This window comes from Pteropus medius, unplaced genomic scaffold, assembly GCF_902729225.1.
Source record: "Pteropus medius unplaced genomic scaffold, Ma_sr-lr_union100, whole genome shotgun sequence".
Taxonomy (NCBI): Eukaryota; Metazoa; Chordata; class Mammalia; order Chiroptera; family Pteropodidae; genus Pteropus; species Pteropus medius.
In genome coordinates this window covers 189,364-208,989 of record NW_024346503.1, presented here as the reverse complement: position 1 = coordinate 208,989, position 19,626 = coordinate 189,364, and the positions used below count along the sequence as shown (strand labels likewise).

Sequence of the window (19,626 nt, the reverse complement as noted above, 5' to 3'; positions counted from 1 at the left end):
CTCTCCCTCTCTCTCCACTTCAGCCTTTTTCAGCCTGCTAGCCTTCTTCTCTATCCACGTTTCTTTTGTCTTTATCTGCACATTAAAACCATCTCCCTAGTGAGATACTGGGCTCAGAATAGCCTTGGAAGCTGTTGTGGATGCTCTGGTGTCCCAGGCAGCTCCAGATTTTGTAAGTACTGCCTTCAGCTCACAGCTGCCCTTTCTCCTGAATGTTACCTTTGGTCGACAGGAGTTGCCTTGCTTCACCCACATCCAGAACCTCCTCTCAAGTTGCACTCTAGTGACCCACAGCCGATGACTGACATGGTGACACAAAATGTCAGCCCCTTTATCAAAAGAGGGAATCATCTGCATGGTGCAACATCCTCCAGAGTCCCCTGTGGGGTCAGGCTGGAGCTGGACTTGGGTCCAAACATCATTCTTCACTTGGCTCCTCCCCCTGCCCCACCACCCTGGTTCTCTCACTCCCCCTCCCTGAAAGCGCCCCCTCAACATATCACAGGCATCAACCTCTGCCTCAGGTTCTGCTTATAGGGAATCCGATCAAAGACAGAAGACACCTGAAACCTGTGTTTACCTTCCCCAGCGACCTGCTGGAGGAGGGCACATGGCAGGAACACTAAAATCCTGAGGACTGGCATCTGGTCATCCAGAGATCATCTCCTGCTCTCTGTTTGCCAGGTGAACAGAACCTACCTGTTGCATTAGACAGGGCCAGTGATTCCATGGAGCCCCGAGGGGTCTGCTCCGTGGGCGTCATGTCCTCAGTGTATTTCAGGGAGCTGATCGGGTGACGGGTCCGACACTGCTGAGTGGACAGGCCCCCTTCCTCCTCTTCCTCCTCCTCATATTTGGGGACTTGGATGCTGCCTCGGGTTTCACTAAAGCTCTGACTAGACATATCGCTGTAGCTCTCCTGGGATCTCAGCCTTCCCGGGTAGTAGTCCTCTCGGCATTCCTTGATGAAGCTGCCACCGTGCCCCTTAATGGCCAACGACGAGCTCCTTTTGGGGTTGCTGAAGTGCTTAGCCCACATGTCTGGCTGTGCCCCAGCCCCCTGCCCTCCTGGACCGTAGGAAGTTCTGATGTTGCACTGGCTGAGCAGCTGCAAGGGACTCTGGGACTGGCTCTGCTCCATCTTGTTCCCGTAATGGTAGGGCTCGTCCCGGCTCCTCCACACGGGGTCCCGGTTGAGGCTGGGTGTCTGGCTGGACAGGCTGAGCAGGTCCATCTGCAGTGATAGGGGGTCCACTTCGGCCGACAGTCTGCTGGAACTAACCTGCAGCTGGCTGTGCTGGTTCAGCATGGGCTCCTCCGTCTTGCCCTTGTTCTTGCCGATTTTGGCGCTGCGCCGGGACTCCTTGGCCCTGGCGTTCTGGAAGGCTGAGTCGGAGGAGTCAGAGCCATTGGGGTCTTCCCCAGCACTGCAGGCCCGTGAGCAGAATATCTGGCCCTGTTTTGGGAGGAACGGCCGTCCAAGGAGGGATTTCTTGCAGTGAGCGCAGCAGAAACAGGTTTCAGTGGCGTGCCAGTGTTGGCCATCATAGGTCATTTGGCCTTGGTCAATCCCTGAGGAAAGAAAGGACATGGAAGAGGCTGAAGAGCTGCTCAGAGTATTCAATACAATGCGAAACATACAGTACCCTGGCGTGGCTCAGGGTTCCAGAGGTAGCACCAGAATAAAATGTCATTAAGTCGATGATCAGACCCCGGTGTAAATGACATTCATGCCCTACTACGAGAGCCCCCTTGTTCTACCAGTCAGATCCTTCTTAACTTATTTGCTCTGAGTACAGAGAAACTAAACAGCCTGTCCATGAATCCTTCTGCCTGGGACACATTCCTACAGATAAACTGCGATGACGCTAATGTATAATAAAGCACTTCTTTAAATGCTTTGCATATATGTAAACTTATTTAATCCCTCAACTGCATGAGGTAGGTTTCTAATATTATTTCCTTTTTCAGATGAGAATACAGAGGCATGAGAGGTTAAACAACTTGCCTAATGTAAAACAGCTAGGAATCGTAGATGAGATCTGTACCCAGGAAGTCTTGCTCTTCACCAGGACATGGGTACTGTCTCTTTCACACAACTTAGGGGTCTGCTTAAATGCCAACTACTTGCAGAAATCTTCCTGTCCAATCTACTACCTCTATCGTTCTCTGCCTATGCCTGCCGTATTTTTCTTCATAGCATTAATACCATTTGACATCAAACCACTACCTATGTGCATCTATTTATTAGTTCTCTCTCCCACTAAAAGCGAAGCTCTGTGAGGACAGGGTCACTGAGTTTCTTTGGTATCTCCAGGAACACTGCTTGGTGCCTCATAGGGGCTCTTCATATTTTGACTGGATGGATGAATCGAATCCTATCACCACTGTATGACATTCCAAAAGGTAATCACTGTAGCAGCGCAGTGGAAAAGAAAGCAAAGTAAATTTCAGCTCTTGGTAAGGAAAAATCTGTTCTAGGTGAGGAAAAAGTTGGATGCGGTTTGTCAACTATATCGCCCCTCCATAAGCATCCATACCCTTTGTTTAACTTCATCAGGAAAGGAAGAAACATATTTCCTCCCCACGCTGGGGCTGTGCCTGGTTTACATAATCTTGTTATACCTGCGTACAGGGGCCTCCCACAGCCTGAGCTGTTCTTGCTTCTCAGCATCTCTTCTGCCCCGTTCTAGTTCTAGGACTTAATCTCTCATTGGGGCACCATCTCTTTGCCACCCTTGAGCCATGAGCTTTGGGCAGGACTAAAGCCACACCTGGACCCTGCACTGGCCCATAAAAAACCCAAAACTCCCAGACCAGTGATTGGCACATGACCTGCACTAGGCCAATGGGAGAGTCACCTGGGATTGTTGCTTAGATAGTGACACAGGGAGGTTCTCTTCGACAGCAGTTGCTAAACTGACATAATAGAAGCCAGAATTTCTTGGGGCCCCATCCTGTGGGAAGAGCCTGCTGAGACTCAGTCCCAGAAATTACTGTGGGATGAAAGGGGACTTTTGCAAGACGCCTGATGTCTGATGTCCAAAAAGGTAAGACGAATGTGAACCTTCACCTTCAGTGGCTGAGAAGCCTGAGCCTGGACTTTCTAGGAATAACTTCGAGAGAGTTGTGTAGAGAGTTGGTGAACAAAAAAACTGAGAGAAAAAGAGAAGGGCAAGAGCAAAAGGCAAATGGCAGAGCAGCCTCTCCCGGCCCTCCTTGTGCTCACCCCTGCTTACCTTTATGTCCCTGGAGCCCAGGGAGAGAGAAGCATAGGGCAAATTCTTCTATAATTAGCTCTTCCCAAGGGACTAACAGGGAATTTTTAGAGGGACAGAAGCAGCCACAAGGGCCACCCCCAAGGCAAGAGGGACACTGAATCATCTCCCTTGCAGCACCGCATTCCCAGAAGAAGTGAGAACCTGCTGGAGTGGGGCTAGAGACCGCTGACCCAGAGCTGTGGCTCCATCCACACTTCTTCCTCGGGCTCCTGGGAGGAAGCAGGGGCAGGCAGCACAGGGAGACATAACTCCCCAGCAATTAAGAGTGAGGCTTCAAGACTCAGGGGAACGTGGGTTCAAATCCCAGCCCCATGCCATTCCAGCAGGTTGTAAAGATGACGCAGTCCATCACCTTGGGTTCAAATCTTGGTTCTGCTGCTGTCTGGCTGTGTGACCCTAGGCAAGTGGCTTCATTCCTCTTTTTCTCGGTCTCTTCCACAATAAAATAGGGATAACAGTACTTACTTCATAGGGTCGTTGTGTGGATTATCTGAGTTAATATACAGAGAATGCTTAGACCTGTGCCTGCTAACTATTCTGACTACTCTCCTTCTTATATTTGTATTAGGTCTTAATGCCTGTCTCCCTCTTTTCTCTGATGCAGGATAGGAGAGAATTTTGAGGCTGGCTTAGTCTTTCCTCCTCTCCCCGCCATTCCCCTGTCATCTAGGGAACTCTTGCTGATGTCTCAGCTACCCTCGGTCCTAACTGCGAGATCTTACTCAGCACAGCATCCTCAGCAGCTGCAGCCTTCCCACTCCCTGTCAGAGGTACACAGGAAGTCCAGCTCCTATGGCCTGTCCTCCACCAGCTGCTTCTCCATGCTTCTGCAAGGAAACATGCTCATACATAGCAGCAGGGGCCTAGCTCTGGGGATGGGGGCCTCATAGAAGGCTGGGCTGCTGTGGGGAAAGTGGTGGGGAAAGCACGTCACAAAGCGGCCCAGCAGGCATCAGAACGTGGTCCCTGATAAACATCAGCGATGTCAGATGGTGTTCTGAACTGCTCCTGAACTCTAAACATCTGGAAAAAGGCTCTGCAGGTCCACATCCAAGCGCTCTTTTTTTATTCCCTTTCTAAGCCCTTTAAGCACTTCTCTGAGGGTGTGTATGTCTACTGCTGCTACAGCCTCCATTTGTTTATAGGACTGTTTGCTGTGTGCAGGGAAAAGTACTGTTGCCCTAGCAACGGCAGCCTGATTCGGGGTCTGTTCTGAGCAGCTATATAAATATGGAATATTTATATAATACAGTCAGAGAAAAGCACTCAGAGACTGTGGTATGCATGATACACAGAGCATACACTTTTGCCGTTGCAGCAGTAGATTTCCCTAAATCTACTTTTCTGTAGAAAAGTAGATTTAGGGAAAAAAAAGATCAGGGACAGCATTTAACTGCAGTAGTGATAATATTGCAGGCCACAGAGGTCTTCTTTGGTAACGCATTAATGCTTTTGTATGGTTTTGATAGGGAATGCCAATCGACGGCTCAAATAGCTAGAAGAAGCGAGACAGAGAAGGAAACAGAGGGGCCTTCTGAGGTATACATGCTGTGGCGATAGACAGATTTTCTCTCTTCTATGCCCCTGAGTGAAAAGTCTAGGTGGCAGTTTCTGGAGAGGCTTTGAAGCCTCAATGGAAAGAGATAGAAGAAACTATTGAGAAGGGGGTAGCATTGCTGTACGTTTTCTGTACACTCAGTCCCTCTCATCTGAGCAAGTACCTACTTGCAGACCTAGAATCCACAGTGAGCAATGCTGGGCAGGAAAGTTGCATCATCTTCTCTGACAACGTCCCACCCTCTGCCCTTTCTCAAATGCCGAGCCACCTGTCCAAATCAAGCTCTCTATTTCCTAACTCTTACCATAAAGGGATGTTTATCTGTTTGACACTTTTGACCTTTTGAGAAATGAAAGCTGTTAGATTCTTGGTTGAGGCATCATGATGCGAGACAGTTAGGTTTTTAGAGTTTGGGGAAAGAGAATTGTGCATCACTCAAGCCCTCAGAGGGGAATGCTGCTGGACAAAAGTTGGCATAGCAATAACGCTGGGCCTGGCAGGGACTCCAGTCAAGAAAGGTCTCACAGAAGCAGGCTTGAGTCTATGGGATGGACCACCCAACAACAAAGGACCACTGAGCTCATAGTAGGTGCCTTGTCCACAAAGCTGTGATTTTTATCAACACACAAAAACCTCTAAATTACTAGCAAATTTTTCATTTGACTACATCACTTCTGATTAACCAGGAAGACAAAGCCACTTTTCTGTTTTCGATAAAATCTTTTGAGTGGGGTGATATGGGCTCCCAGACTATCTTCGCATCTCCCCACTCTAGGTAGGAAGTTGGCAGCTTCTGAGTAGATTTCTTGGAATTGCGCAAGCCACAGGAAAATCAGGCTGCTGGTCTCACAGACATACATCAACTGCCAACTTTTTTTTGGTTTTTGTTTTTAAAGGGCGGCTCATTCTCAAGGTGCCAGAACAGGCAAGTTGAATGAAGAAGCCGGAGATGCAGCATGATCTGGAATAGCATTGAAGGCTGAACAAATTGATTAGTATTTGCAAAGGGAAAATGATTTTCATCATCTCAGATCTGCTGTTTATTTGAGGAGTTTATAGCTTATAAGCTATTTTAGGTTCTCTTGTTATATTTTTGGCTGAATCAGTTTTTGCTGACTTTTTTTTTTTTAAGACATGCATGCCAGAAACCATTTGGTTTTCTTGACTATTCTTTCCAATTAAGAGAATTGCTTTGCTTCTTCCCTCTGCTGACCCTCAAGCTTTCCAAAGAGGCAGAAAGATATCAGTTTATATTTCCCCTCATGTTTTACTTCGGAAACCTCTCCCCATCCCCTTGGTAGAGGGGCTATACATTATATAGCCCCACCTTGGGGGTCGGCCTATGAATCAGGCAGACTAATAGGAATCTAGGAATCCCCTATTCTCTTATTTTCAGGGCAGAACATATGACTAATCTAGGGCCGATGAGATTCTTACTTGGATGACCTGACTTGGATACTGAAAGAAACACAGCCCCATACCTTTACAGAATACAAGTGCTAAAACTATGTATAACTGAGTTATCGTGGTCACCATATGAAGGTAGCTTGCTTCCGAATGATGCCAACAGAAGGCAAACAGAGCTGAGACAGAGGGGAAAAAAATAGGCTTCGTTTGAACCCTTGATCTATCTCTACCTGAAGCCTGCATATCCTTGACCTTTCTAGTAATGTGAGCCAAGATACTCCCTTTTTCACTTAAGCTAGTATGAGTTGGATTTCTATCACTTGCAACTAAAGGAACTCTAACTACACCATACATAATGGAGACCCAGTCACAGCAGGACTGAGATGAGCACCAAGCGTTGCCTCACCTATGTGTTGGGCACAGGTGTCACAATATTCTGCATACAAGGACTCGAAGCAGTGGCAACAATAGGGCCTTCCCTCCTTCATGATGTAGCGCTGGCCGCCTAGCACTGTTTCGCATTCGAAGCAGCAAAAGTGTTTCATGTGCCAGTGCCGCCCCTCAGCTTCGGTGCATTCATCTGCAAAGATGATCTGGAGATAGAGAAGCCAAACGGTCAGTGATTAAGACTTAGCCATGAGGATGCACTTTAAAGGAGAAAGCTATGGGGGCCTCGAATTAGAAGGGTGAGAAAACAGAGCCTGCCCATAAATTATTAAACAAAAATCTATATATGTATATTTATTCAGTATCTAAATCAGCTCCCACATTTAGATTTGCCTAAAGTATAATTAAACATGGTTTTTAGCCTGGCCAGTGATTAATTTAAACACATTTTAATAAAAGAAAGAACGTTCCACCTTGAAGAATATAAAGACAAAAAACTAACAGCTCATGGGCATTTTGAACATATATATCTCTTTTCTTTGGCCTACACATATTTTTTAAATGGAAAATGTCATATAAACACCTGGAATCCTGGTTTGTCTTTTGACTATATAAGATTTGGCTATCCTCAGTATACATTCATGCTAGGCAGCAGTAAGCTAGAGCTGAGAAGGGAGGCTGCTGCTTTTAGATGAGTGGTGAGTTCTCCAGGCTTGTTATCCTCTTCACTACTCACCTTCATTTGCAATATCTGCTAGCCCTCAGAAGCATTTGCATTTTGACCTCTAACACAAGATTTTTAAAATTTCAAAGCACAGATTTAAAAGCTTACTACAAACTACAGCTATCAAGCCAGTGTGGTACTGGTATAAGGATAGACAGAGAGCAACAGAATAGAATTGAAAGTCCAGAAACAAACCCAAACATTTATGGCCAATTGATTATCAATGAAGGGGTCAAAGACAATACATGGGGAAAGAAATGTCTCTTGAACAAATGGGGCTGGGACAACTGGATAACCACACGTAAAAGAATGAACGTGAACCGCTCTCTCACACCACACACTAACGTTAACTAAAAGGGGATCAAAGACCTAAATTGCCAAAAGACTATAAAATGCTTAGAAGAAAACACAGGCATAAATTTTCACGACCTTGAATTAGGCAATGGGGTTTCTTAGGTGTGACATTAAAAGCATAAGCAATTAAAGAAAAAAAATAAATTGGACTTCATTCAAGTTAAAAACTTATGTGCTTCAAAGGTCATCATTAAGAAAGTAAAAACACAACCAGAGTGGGAGAAAATACTCGCGAATCGTGTATCTGATAAGGAGCTAGTACCAGAATACATAAACAACATTTTCAATTCCAGGATGAAAAGAAAAAATCACCCAACTGAAAAAATGGGCCAAGGATTTGAACAGACATTTCTCCAAAAAAGAAGATATACAAATAGCCAATAAACACATAAAGAGATGCTCAACACTAATAGCCATTAGGGATATGCAAATCAAAACCACAATGTGATATCACTTTACACCCAGTAAGATGACTATGATGAAAAAGACAGACAATAAGTGTCAAGAATGTGGAGAAATTAAAATCCTCATTCACTGCTAGTAGGACTGTCAAATAGTTTAGCTGTTCTGGAGGAAAGTTTAGATGCCTTCAAAAAGTTAAACTTAGAATTTCCATATGATCTTGCGGTTCCACTCCTAGGTATACACTCAAGAAAACTGAAAATATATGTTCACACAAAAACTTGTATATGAATATTCATATTCTGTCTGCCATTAGATAACTAATGTTGTATTATGAGCACTAATTTCCAGTATGGAAACTGAGGCAGGTAGGTAAAGTGGCTGCCTAGAATTACAGAGTTGGACTACCTATCTAGAGGGTCTCTCTGGAACATCACCATTAGCATTAGAATCCAAGAACCTAAATTAGTTAAGGCTGATCAACTTCCTCCTAGAAGAGTAAATCTCTTATAGGCAGTTTATAAGGAAGAAATGCCCATGTAACAGTGAACTCTGGCTAAAGAAGGAGAATGTTGTTTAGACAGTCCCACCTTGCTGTTTATAGGGTCAGACAGAACCAAAAATTCACTCTGTATAGAAGGAAACCCCTGTCTAAGACCTCCCTCAAATGATTCCCATAAAAGTGGTCAGCTTTAGAAAATTCTCCTTTCTGCTCCAAACTTAAAAAAAATTTAATTGAGATATAAATTCCAAATCTTAAAGCTAAACTAGGTTTTCTATTCTTCCAGCTCACAGGTTACACCTGGGAGTACTTCTGGTGGGAAAAAGCACCAGGCATAGGCCTGGTGTTCTTGTCTTTCTCGCCCAGGGTAACAGATTCAAGTTCCTCTTAAGAGCATGGGGCAGAAGTATCCAGGTGGAATGTCCATTTGCCTCCCGAATCCTCATCAGAACTTATGCAAATTGTGGGAAAATTAAATAATCCTACCTGTTTTCTTCTCTTCTCAAACCAATCTGTCTCATTGAAGCACAGGAAATGAAACTTTTAAAGATATAAGTGACCCATCGTTACCAGTGATTACTCCCTGGGATTTGGGCTAAAATTTAAGGCTGTACAATGTCTTTTTTTTTTTTTTAAGTGTTATGAACTTACCTAGAGCCAGGGAATCTTTTCAACTATAGAAACTAACTGCCTTTCCACCTGGATGTCCACGGGATGGTCATATTCAGTAAGTGGGTCACAATCCCGGACATGCTAACAACAGGGGATGGGTAAGGCTTCTTTCTGAAAGGGTTAATATAAAAAGGTGGAGTGGCCTATGGTTTTCTGCTGTGCAAGAAGCCACAGGACCATGTGGTGGTTATGGTGCAACAGAGGGGTGATGGGTAGGCTGCAAGCCACATTGAGTATGAACTGACCTCGTCACAGGCTGCACAGCGTGGCTTCAGGCACTCGGCGTGATGCCTGCCACAGTATATCTTCCCATCTTGGTAAAAGTAGATCAAATCCACCAGGAGCTCATTGCAGACAGTGCATATGAAGCAGGGTGGGTGCCAGCAAACACCGTGGCCAGCACGCGATGCAAACACAGCGATGTCCCCACCATTTATCTGGCCTCCGCACTGTGAGGCAAACAGAAATGTCAGTACGAACCCCAGCTCCCATATCTCAGTGCCATGCGTAAGTGATAAATGACCACCACTACCACCAATAGTTGGTTATTGAGCACTTATTTTTCAACTAGTCTCTGTGCTACCTGCTTTTACATACATATCCTCCTCCCACTTTCCTTTCCTAGGGCCTACGAGAAAGTTGAAGGTAAAGTAACTGAGAATATGAAGAGCCACAGAAGTGGGAATGAAAGAAAAACTCTTATAGGCAGAGTCAAACTTACACAGAGCAAAGTTCTCATTATCTTTTAGATCTTCCAAACTCCATCCAGAGGCAAAGCCAAGTTTAACACCAGAAAGAGTAGACTGTAGGGGTTGGGAGGTGGGAAGAGGGGCCCGTAAGATGGTAAGGGGAGTGGGTTCATAAAAATATGCCTGCCTTTCACTATTTTTCTAAAAGCCTTTCAGGCATGCTTTTAGCTTGCTTCCTCTAACATCTTTTTTACATAGTCTTGATTGAAAAGGCACCACTTCTAAGACCAGAGTGTAGAAAGGGCTTCCTTCTCCCTCCCTTATCTTCCCACTCATGTCCCAAAGTTCTTTCCCTTATCCAGAAAGGAACAGGTGGAATCCTTGGGAACCTATGTTTACGGTGGGGGTTGGGATAAAGCGAATATGGTCTGAGGGTCTTTGAGGGAGGAACAGAGTGTGAGGCAGTAGGTTCACGGAAAGGCTCTCTGCTAACCATGGTGCTGGCCATGAGGTTCACAGCCTGAGAGTCTAGTACTTATGGTCCCACAGGAGAGGCTGCATTCTGGGGACACTGTCTAAAGAATAGAAAAGCTACTTCCATACCATGGACATGTGGTTGCAATGATTCATAGGACATGAAGTAAAGATCTCGTGGAACACTGTCTGGAAGCTCATTTATGTGAGTGACCAGACAAAAGAAAGATGTTATGTCACAAAAAGTAATACCCCTGCCTTTTATAATGTTAGTAGAAATGGGCTATGCATACTGTTAAAAGATAAATTGAGGCGCAATAAAATTTTTGCGTTTATTTGAGCAAATACTGATTCAAACTGGGCAGCACCAAACCGAAGGTGGTTAGGGGTGCTCTACTGACTGGATCTAGGGAGAGGTTCTTGTAGAGAAGAAGGGGAAGCAAAGCAAGGAAATTGTCTGGCTGGCTATCGTGTAAGTGGCTGCCTTATTTGGGAAAGTCTAGTTGGCTGTTTGCGACTGGTTGTCCTTAAGTTTGATTTTCTCGGCTTCTTTAACATTAACTTTGGCTTAGGTTTTGGTTTGTTTATGTAGGCTACCAAGGCATAAGAGCCACCTCAGTGTCATGGCCTTTTCATTTAAACACTTTGACAATAAAGAATCCCATTTACATCTCACCATAATTCTATGACATAGGCATCTGTTATCCCTGTTTTGCGGATGACGAAACTGAGGAAAAGTAACATGGTCAAGGCCATCTGGGAAAAACATGAGTCAAACTTATCTCCTTCTGCCTCCATGCTCTTGTCATTGTCCTATACTACTTTTGACATCTGCCTAAGGGATGCTCAAACTTCCTTTTTCCTTAGCTGAGCCTAGCCGGGCTGGTTCCAGAACAATATGATAGTAGCAGAGCTCCTGAATTGAGCAAACCGAATCTCGCATCTTAACTTCAAGCCACTTGCAACTCGAGGAGGGTCTCAAGGATGAAGACCCCACTGTCAAATCTCTGGTCCTTTGGCTCCCCTCTTAAGTTGCGTCTCCATGCCATCCACCTGAATCTTCTCACTTTCTCTCTCTGAAATCTCAAAAACATACCCCCAGATGGCATCCACTTCCTTCAGGTATTATCTCAATTTCCTTTCATTGATCTAGCTCACATATCTTCAGCACCTGAATGGGTCCCTTTAGAGCTTAAGGATTTAATGGGGCTGTACAAAAAGCAGCAGGGTTAAGAGAAGTGCGGAAAATGATAATCGGCACCAGAAAGATTTGGGCAGCTGAGATGAGGGTCGGGGTGAACCCGGGCAGGCTGGATTCCCACCCTGCTTTCTTTGAAAGGCTCCTCCACCATGTCCTGAGCACTCTATAGGAGAGTAAGAGAAAAAACAAATCCAGACTCTTCAATTCATTGAGGTCCTAAGGAGAATGCAGGGGGCTTCATGAACTTAGCTAAAGAATCCTCAAACCAAGGAGGCAATCTTTTACCACCCCTTTAAATGGCACTGGTCCTGGGAAAATCCTAGGAAAGAGGCTGAGTTTTGGTCCAGGCAAACTCCATTTTGCCATTCTTCTGCTCCAATCCTTTCAATGGCTTCCATAACTTTCCAGGATCTGGCCCTCTGCTAATTCTCTGCCTTCACTCCCTCTGCCCTGCCACGCTGGTCAGCTTACTGTTCCTGGAACATAATAGAAATGCTCCTGCCTCAGGGCCTTTGAACTGGCTGCTCCTGCTGCTTCCTCCCCACCCCCCAAATGTGCATGATTCATTCTCTCACATCTTGCTCTTCTTTGCTCAGAAGCCACCTTCTAAGTGGAGCTTTCCAGGCCACTTTATGAAAACTGCAACCTCCCACACTCCCAGTACTTCCTAATCCCTTCCCTGATGTAGTTTTTCTATCTTATTTAGGTTATTGTCAGACTTTCCCTCCTAGAATATAATTCCTTACAAGGGCAAGATCAAGCTTTTAAAATTTTTGTCCACTGCTGTATCCCCAGGCCCAGAACAGTGCCTGGCACAAAGTAGACACTCAATGAACAAGTGTGGAATGAATAAATGAGTGAACGGATCCCTCTTCGCTCCTCAGAATCCACGCTCACCTGTTCACAAATCGCTCCAGTCATGGTGACTGGGAAGGGCCTGACATTCCCTCGGCCCAAGTTTTCACGCTTCCTCTGGTTGCTGAAGAGCTTTAGCTCCCTCTTCTCTTCCTCATCCAGGGAATTGCAATATCGAACCTGAAGAGACACAGAGAATGACATGGAAGAGGACCCTCTTGCTCTTAGGATTCCCAAAGCTCAAGCCTCAGAGTTTTCTCTTTAAACAAGCTCTCATTTGGTTTCACAGGCCTGTGCTTTGACACCACTCAGCTTGGGGCCATTTAAAATAAGTCTATCTACAACTGCTGATGGCCAAAAAAGCTTACTAAAGGCTCTAAACTCTGGATCCCACATCTTAGGCAGGATAAAAGTCCGTAACTGTTCCTCATCCTTACTGCCCCACTTTGCTCACCACACTAAAATCCAAATCATCTGGGATAGCTTTGGTGCTGGACACGACCTGGGACTTTCTCCCTTCAAATTGATTGGATCTTCAAATTGAGTTGAGGTCCTGATACTTTCATGTCCATGTGTCCATGTAAGTAGTCCTTGGCATCAATGGATGTCTCCAGGCCAGAGGGCCAGAACAATTATCAAAGAGCTCACAGCTTCTCTTTTCCCATCTTATTTTGAGAAAATAGGGAACCAAGGGCCTGAGACTGAAGAGTTGGTCAAAGGTATCTGTGTTGCTTCACAGGAGCCTTTGCACACTTATCCGTGTGCAGGAGCTAAAGAGCTGCCTGTTGGGCTTTGTTTAATGAATCGACTTGCATAAGATATCTTCCTTCTTGTTAAACACAGGAACAGAATTAAGGAGGAATATTAAAGACATTCAAATCCAGTATTTCCCATTCTCTCCCCTGATGTACGCATACGCTGGGGATTTCGCCATAGTCTTGAACTATTATTTACTTAATACTATTTTAAAACTGACTCACTTTTTGAAACCTGAATATATTTACTTAAAAAGAAAGTATATTGTGATTATAAATGGAAAATCAGTATTACCTGCAAAAAACAGAATGTGACCATAAAACTAAACAGACTGAGAAAAAAACCACATTGTTAGATTCTAGCTGGCTATTTTTGTTTGTAGGAGATCCTAAAATGGAGATTTTTAATGCTACAGCTTAAAAAGTGGAGACTAGTAGGAATTTGAAGAGGTATGAAATACCTGCTAGCACCAAACTGAAACTCCCCCCTTAATTATTCACCCATTCAATCACGTGGAATGAAACACAATTTAAAAAGGAGTGACTCCCTCATGACATGGTTTGGTTTTATTTACTGCCATGTCTTCGTACCACCCAAAGTCCTGTATCTATCACGCTTTGGGAAACATGGTCCTAATCCCACCTCTGTTTTACTGTTGAGTAATTTGAGCATCAGAAAGATTAACTGAATTGCTCAGATGATTTCTCATCCAGATGGTTACAGGGAAAACTTTGAACTAGACTGGCGCATTCTAATTTGAAAACCAGTGCAGCTGTAGGTATTGAAATTGTCTTAATCTGGGTGTAAAAAAGAATGATCAAATATTGACTTTAGAATCACCCTTTGTCCTCAAAAAGGTCATGTCAAATGGGTGAAATCTACCCGCTGGGTCATATGTAAGGAATTCTCACCAAATGGAAGAAGGAATTCGAAAGGTCTCTTTTCATGAAACCACAGTTAACCATAAATAGAATAAACCAGTAAAAGTAGAGAAGAGCATATCACTTCTCTCTATCAAGTAAAAAGAGTTAACAACAACAACAAAAAAGAAAAAGTCTTCATGTCGATGTCCCAGAGAGAGAACTGCAGTGATCTGAACGGCCCAGAATATATGGTTACAGCACTGACATTTTATGGACACGCTTTTAAAGAAAGGCACACCCCTCCTGCTTGTAAAAACCCGCATTTTCACTTCCAAATTAGTTAACTGGGCATCAGGTTACAATGCTTGCTCTTGGCTTTAAAGAGAAAGCTATTTATATATTTTTTATGAAGTCTGAAATAAACAATAGGAAAGGGAATCAGTGGCTTTCTTTCTAGGAGTTGCTTTAGTGTTTAAGCTTTTGCTCTACTTATTCAAGTTTATTTTTGAGGCTCTCGATTTATTCTTTTTTAATTCAAATGTGGGAAGGTAAAGACTAAAATAGCACTCACTCATTTCCCCTGGGATCCAGCTGTGGGTAGGGACAGTTGGTAGAAAGCTGGTGTCTCACTCTCTAAAGGGGTTACATCTCCTTTTGATTTTAAATTATGTTTTTGTTTAAAATGTAGAGTTATGTGGACAATTCAGTTCTACGGGATTACCATTTAAAAAAAATCAGATATTTAAAAATTAATTTCTGGTTTACAAATCTAAACCCCTCAAGCATGATGATCTTTTAAAAGCGCATTTAGAAATTTCCCTTCGTGATCAATTTATCTTCAAAGAAATGCCTGCGTACAGTGTCTGGGTTCAGAAAAAAGGGAAGCCTGCAAGCCAGACTTTCGAAGGTATGAAGAATGATCTTAGCAAGTTGGACTTTAAATGACAAAATCACAGATGTTCAGAGAAGCAAATCTGGACAAATAACTTCTACTTCAGTGTAATGTGGAAAACGTGAACACTCGCTTAATATGAAAGGATGCTGGAAATTTAAGAGGATCACAAAGTTTCTGCGGGGTTTGAACTGGCCCAAGGAATCTCAATCATTTAACGTACTTGGGAAACCAGCATTGCACATTCTTCTTCAGCTAAGAAAACCTGAACCCGAGCATTTAAATTTTAGTGCTCCCTGGTTACCCCCAAATAACTAGTAGTGCCAGGCACCGAGGCAAATCCAGTCTATAACGAGATTCTGCTTTTCGGTAACACTCTCCAGAGGGTGTCCGACAGTTTCTTTTGGCTCTAATTAAGGAAGCTAAAACCTAAAATAAATGCCAGGGTTTTTCTTTGGAGATCTCATTGATCAATGCATTCTTTCTAACTGTGAAAAAGGTAACAATTCACAGAAGGTTCTAAGAAAAGTCTTCATAAAGTCCCTCCAGCCCCCTTACCTCGTTGTCATGTGGCGGCAGTTGGTGTAATAGCTGCTTGATTCTCAGTTTCTCTCCAGGACTGTTGACATAAGGAACTTTCTCTTCTGGGAGACAGCTGTAGTACTGGTGAACCTAAGAGATGAAAAAGCACACGGATAACTTGCCCATTCTCACTTTCTGGGAAGAAGATTCCCACGGCAGGACACAATCTACTTCCCACCGTCCCCGCCCTTCATGAGACTCAACGGCATGAGTTTCTCACTGCAACCAGAGAAATTCATCCTTAAAGAGTCACACAAATCACCACTCTCTCGGGGGAGCTTCCCCTCTCTGAGCAAGGGAAGAATAAAGCCAGCAGCCTTTCCTAGAAAAAAAGAAACCAGCAAACACGTTGGTGAACCCGGAGGGTAGGGCTTTCTCCACAGGCTCCCCTGAGAGCTGACTTTACCATTTTCTCTGTTGGTCTCCAGCATGTAACATTCCTCCTGAGCCAAAGGGATATGCCAGTGCCTGCCTTGGCGGCACTGGAGTCAAAGCCAGTTTTTGGCACTCAGCAAACTTCTGGGTCCCTCAGCCTCCACCTACATTAAAAGCCCTTCAGCTTTTGAGCCCTTTGTAAGGACAGGCAGCAGCTCACATCTGTCAGAAAAAGTCACTAGATCTGAGTGTGTAATCAAAAATTGTCATTAATAAGAGTATTTCTGCACATTCTAGAATACTCCTATTTACGACTGTTAAGACAGGTTCCTGTACCTTTAAAAAAAATTATTTCATATTAGTTTCAGGTACACAGTAAGATTCTTGTACTTTTTAAGGCTATTTTAACCCTAACAATGACTTCAGAAAGCATCAAACATCTAATTTTGCCTGAGAAAACAACGTTCTACCATCTAACTGCAAAACTAAGGAAAGAAAAAACTGACCAAAACAGAAGGACACACACACTATTATATAGGACACACACACACACACACACACACGCTCAGATGACATCATGGAAAACAATTTCTGACTATCTCTTAGCAGCATCATAACCAGCTATTGTGAAATAAGTCATTCATTCAACAAAACAGAGAAGATATGGGGCTTTAAATTCATCATGTTTGTTACACTCCACAAACTTGGTCTAATTCCCTTGAGTTTAGGGAGCCCTGGATATGCACACATGTTTCGGGAATGCTGGGGTGAAGAGTTATGAAAGCTCTGTCTACTTTGATCAGAAACGAAGTCGTAAGTGTTAGAAGAGAATGGAGAAAAGGCTTTGCAATGACAAGGCTTTTAAAAAATGTGAAAGCCATCTTTATTTTTGTAACAAATAATCGTAACCATTCACCATCATGTGCATTATCAACCTCTTAATCAAATCCCAACGGCAACCATAAACAGACTTCTTGTCCTAGACTAGCTGGCTTTCGGAGGGCAGGGCTTCTGCAGCTACTCCCCAGAGGCACCTGGCAGGGAGCCACCTCCCAGGATGGGAAGGAACAGCTCCAGGTTTTGAGGGCCGCCCACAAGCTACCAGCACTCTCCCTAAGAAGGAGTAAAAGCCCAGATCATGAGTTAGTTTGAGATTAGAAGTTGGCGATTAGCCCATCAGAGGCTGGTACACCATTCTGTGTTCAGGAGAATCCATTCACCATACGCCTCCTCAGGTAAGTGCCAGGTATAAAGAAGCATGCCCAGTTTCTGTGTCTTAGGGAATGGGCTTTGCCTCTCAAGTCAAAGAATTGCTTGTAGGCCTTGTTGCAACATTACTTTGTAATTCTCACAACTCTCATTATAGTTATGGAACGCTAGGGACAAATGCTAATATGAAATGAATCCCTGTGGATGCTTGCTAATGAACAATCTAATCTGAACTTGACTGACCCTCCTCTCCATCACCCCTCATTACTCACATAGCCCTCTCTTTGCTGCCTAGATCAGAGTCATCCCTGAGAGACCTTCTAAATTAGCACCTTGAGTCAAGCCCTCTCTGACGCTCCCCAAGGCTGACCCAGGTTAGAATCTTCCTTGCACCTTCTGCAGCATGGCCGGGGAGATCTGCACCCCTAGTCTCGGCCAGGTCCCATCTTTGCATTCTTCAGCAAGTTACATCAGCCACTCAGAATCCTCATCACAAGATTGTGGCAATTAAATAACCATATAGGCAAAGCATTTATCCCTCAATAGCAATAAATAACATGAATGCATAGCAATAAGTGTCTTATCTAGCCTGCTATATGCCAAATGGGAGAACCCAGATACCTCCTGGCCTTTCCTCCATTGTAGAATGTAGGTCAACACTGTCAGCTTACAGAGTGAGGCCAAATCCTGCAAGCCAACCCCCAACTTAGTTTAAGCAAGAAGACTGCAAGGAATAAAATGCTATTTAAGCCAGTTTGATTTCAGAGGAAAAAAAAATGGCAAATTATTGAAGAGGTGTGGTGTTTTCTCAAGAAACCCAGCAGTAGGGCCTCATGAAGAAATGGGACCTGACACTGAAAGGTGATTGGTAAGGGATTCTCATCTCTCTAAGCCCAGTGTCCTCTTAATTTCTGCTTTATTCTGTCTCTGCACCTTCTCAAAGCTTAAAGTTTCCCATAGCACTTGAGTTTACACAACCTCGTTTTCTAGACTGATTAGCTTTGCTCAATTCCGAATTTTCCAGAGAAGGACCCAAATCGCTCATCTTAAACAAGGTCCACACCTAGAGATTGGATAAAGAAGTTGCACACCATTTTGAGACGAGGAGTCCCAACGTGACTCTAGAGATAAGTAGAAAGTTAATAAATTTCTTGTATGCTGAGGTCCATCCTGAAGACTTTGAATTCTGAAGTCAACAGAGGCAGTGACTACTCTTTGGGAACATAGCTCTATCTTTCCTGGCTGGACATCTTGTGTTATCTTTTATAATTTAAGACAACTGATCACCACGACTGAAAATGTATCCATTTTCCAGTATTCCAATAATTCTTCAAGTACAGAATGTGCTAAAATATTTCCTCACAAGGTAATCAATAATTTGGTGGATGACTTGAAAAGTTACCTAGTTAGTGAGATGCCACATCATTAAAACAAATCATAATATTAATGATCAATCTACCAAATCACCCCCATGTTATGTGGTAGGTGATCTGACTTACTCGGAGGAAAGAGAATGAGTTGGTCCTTCAACTCATTTGCAATCCTCCAAGCCTGTTCAAATTCAGGAGAAAAAGTCATTCCTCTCATGCTGGCTTCTGTGTCTCGCCCTGGGATTTAGGATCTGGACTTTCCAAGCTCTTTATTGAGCAAAGGGGATTAGAAGATGGATGGGCATGAGGGATATACCCCCATCTTGAATTTCCAATCTGTCTCTTGCTGAACACAGAAATGCTGCATGTGTTATCCTCTGGCATCTTCCACAGTAAAACTACTGTATGACCCAAAACAAACACCAGGAAAAATAGTATACTTTCTCGCACTCCAAAAATTAAATTGGGTACCATTCCTGAAAACACTGGAGATTGTTCATTTTAGTCCAAACACGTCTCACTTGTTTATTTTTACAAATAAATACGCAAATCCAATAGGCTTTTGTCAATGATGATCATTACCAAGCTATTACCTGGTATGTTGATCACTTTACTTTTCCTCTTGTGTGTACTGGGCATACTTCTCCCAAATGCATTCTGTTAAATGTACAGAAACTTTGCTTCCTTGAAACTTTCCCAGGTAGGAGTACTCTGTGATCTGCCCTGGGTGAAGCTGTACTAGGTACATTTCCCCTGAACAAAAGCATTTTAAATACAATAAACTGGCTTATGAAAATGAAGTAGCTGAAGGCCTTTATTTAAGGTGTTACTCCCAACGGGCAGGTTTAGCAATAACTTCAGCCTGTGTCACACAGATTGTCAGAGCTTTAGTCAGTGTGCAAATAAAGTCTGCAGAGCAAGAACTCACCCAGTTTGAAAGACTAGGCTTGTTAGGAGGAACTGTACTTTTGACAGCGTTTCTGCCTGGGCACAGATGGAAGCGAGAGTCAATGACTCCCCACTGGAGAGAAAAGTGTGCTCATTTAAAAAAGTGGGCACAGTGCTTTATTTAG

General features: G+C 43.7%; 1 protein-coding gene across 5 annotated transcripts in view; it reads right to left on the bottom strand.

The window, feature by feature from the left end:
* The window catches only part of PRICKLE2 (prickle planar cell polarity protein 2), a 150,502-nt gene that overhangs the window by 37,364 nt on the left and 93,512 nt on the right, over positions 1 to 19,626 (bottom strand). For 4 of the 5 annotated variants that reach the window (XM_039875753.1, XM_039875754.1, XM_039875755.1 and 1 more), the window contains 5 exons: positions 15,576 to 15,689; positions 12,549 to 12,686; positions 9,533 to 9,736; positions 6,653 to 6,839; positions 700 to 1,572 (listed from right to left, as the gene is read on the bottom strand). In XM_039875753.1, the coding sequence (XP_039731687.1) occupies positions 700 to 1,572; positions 6,653 to 6,839; positions 9,533 to 9,736; positions 12,549 to 12,686; positions 15,576 to 15,689 (1,516 nt within the window). The remainder of the gene's footprint in view (positions 1 to 699; positions 1,573 to 6,652; positions 6,840 to 9,532; positions 9,737 to 12,548; positions 12,687 to 15,575; positions 15,690 to 19,626) is intronic. The other variant, XM_039875757.1, reaches the window with a different exon arrangement.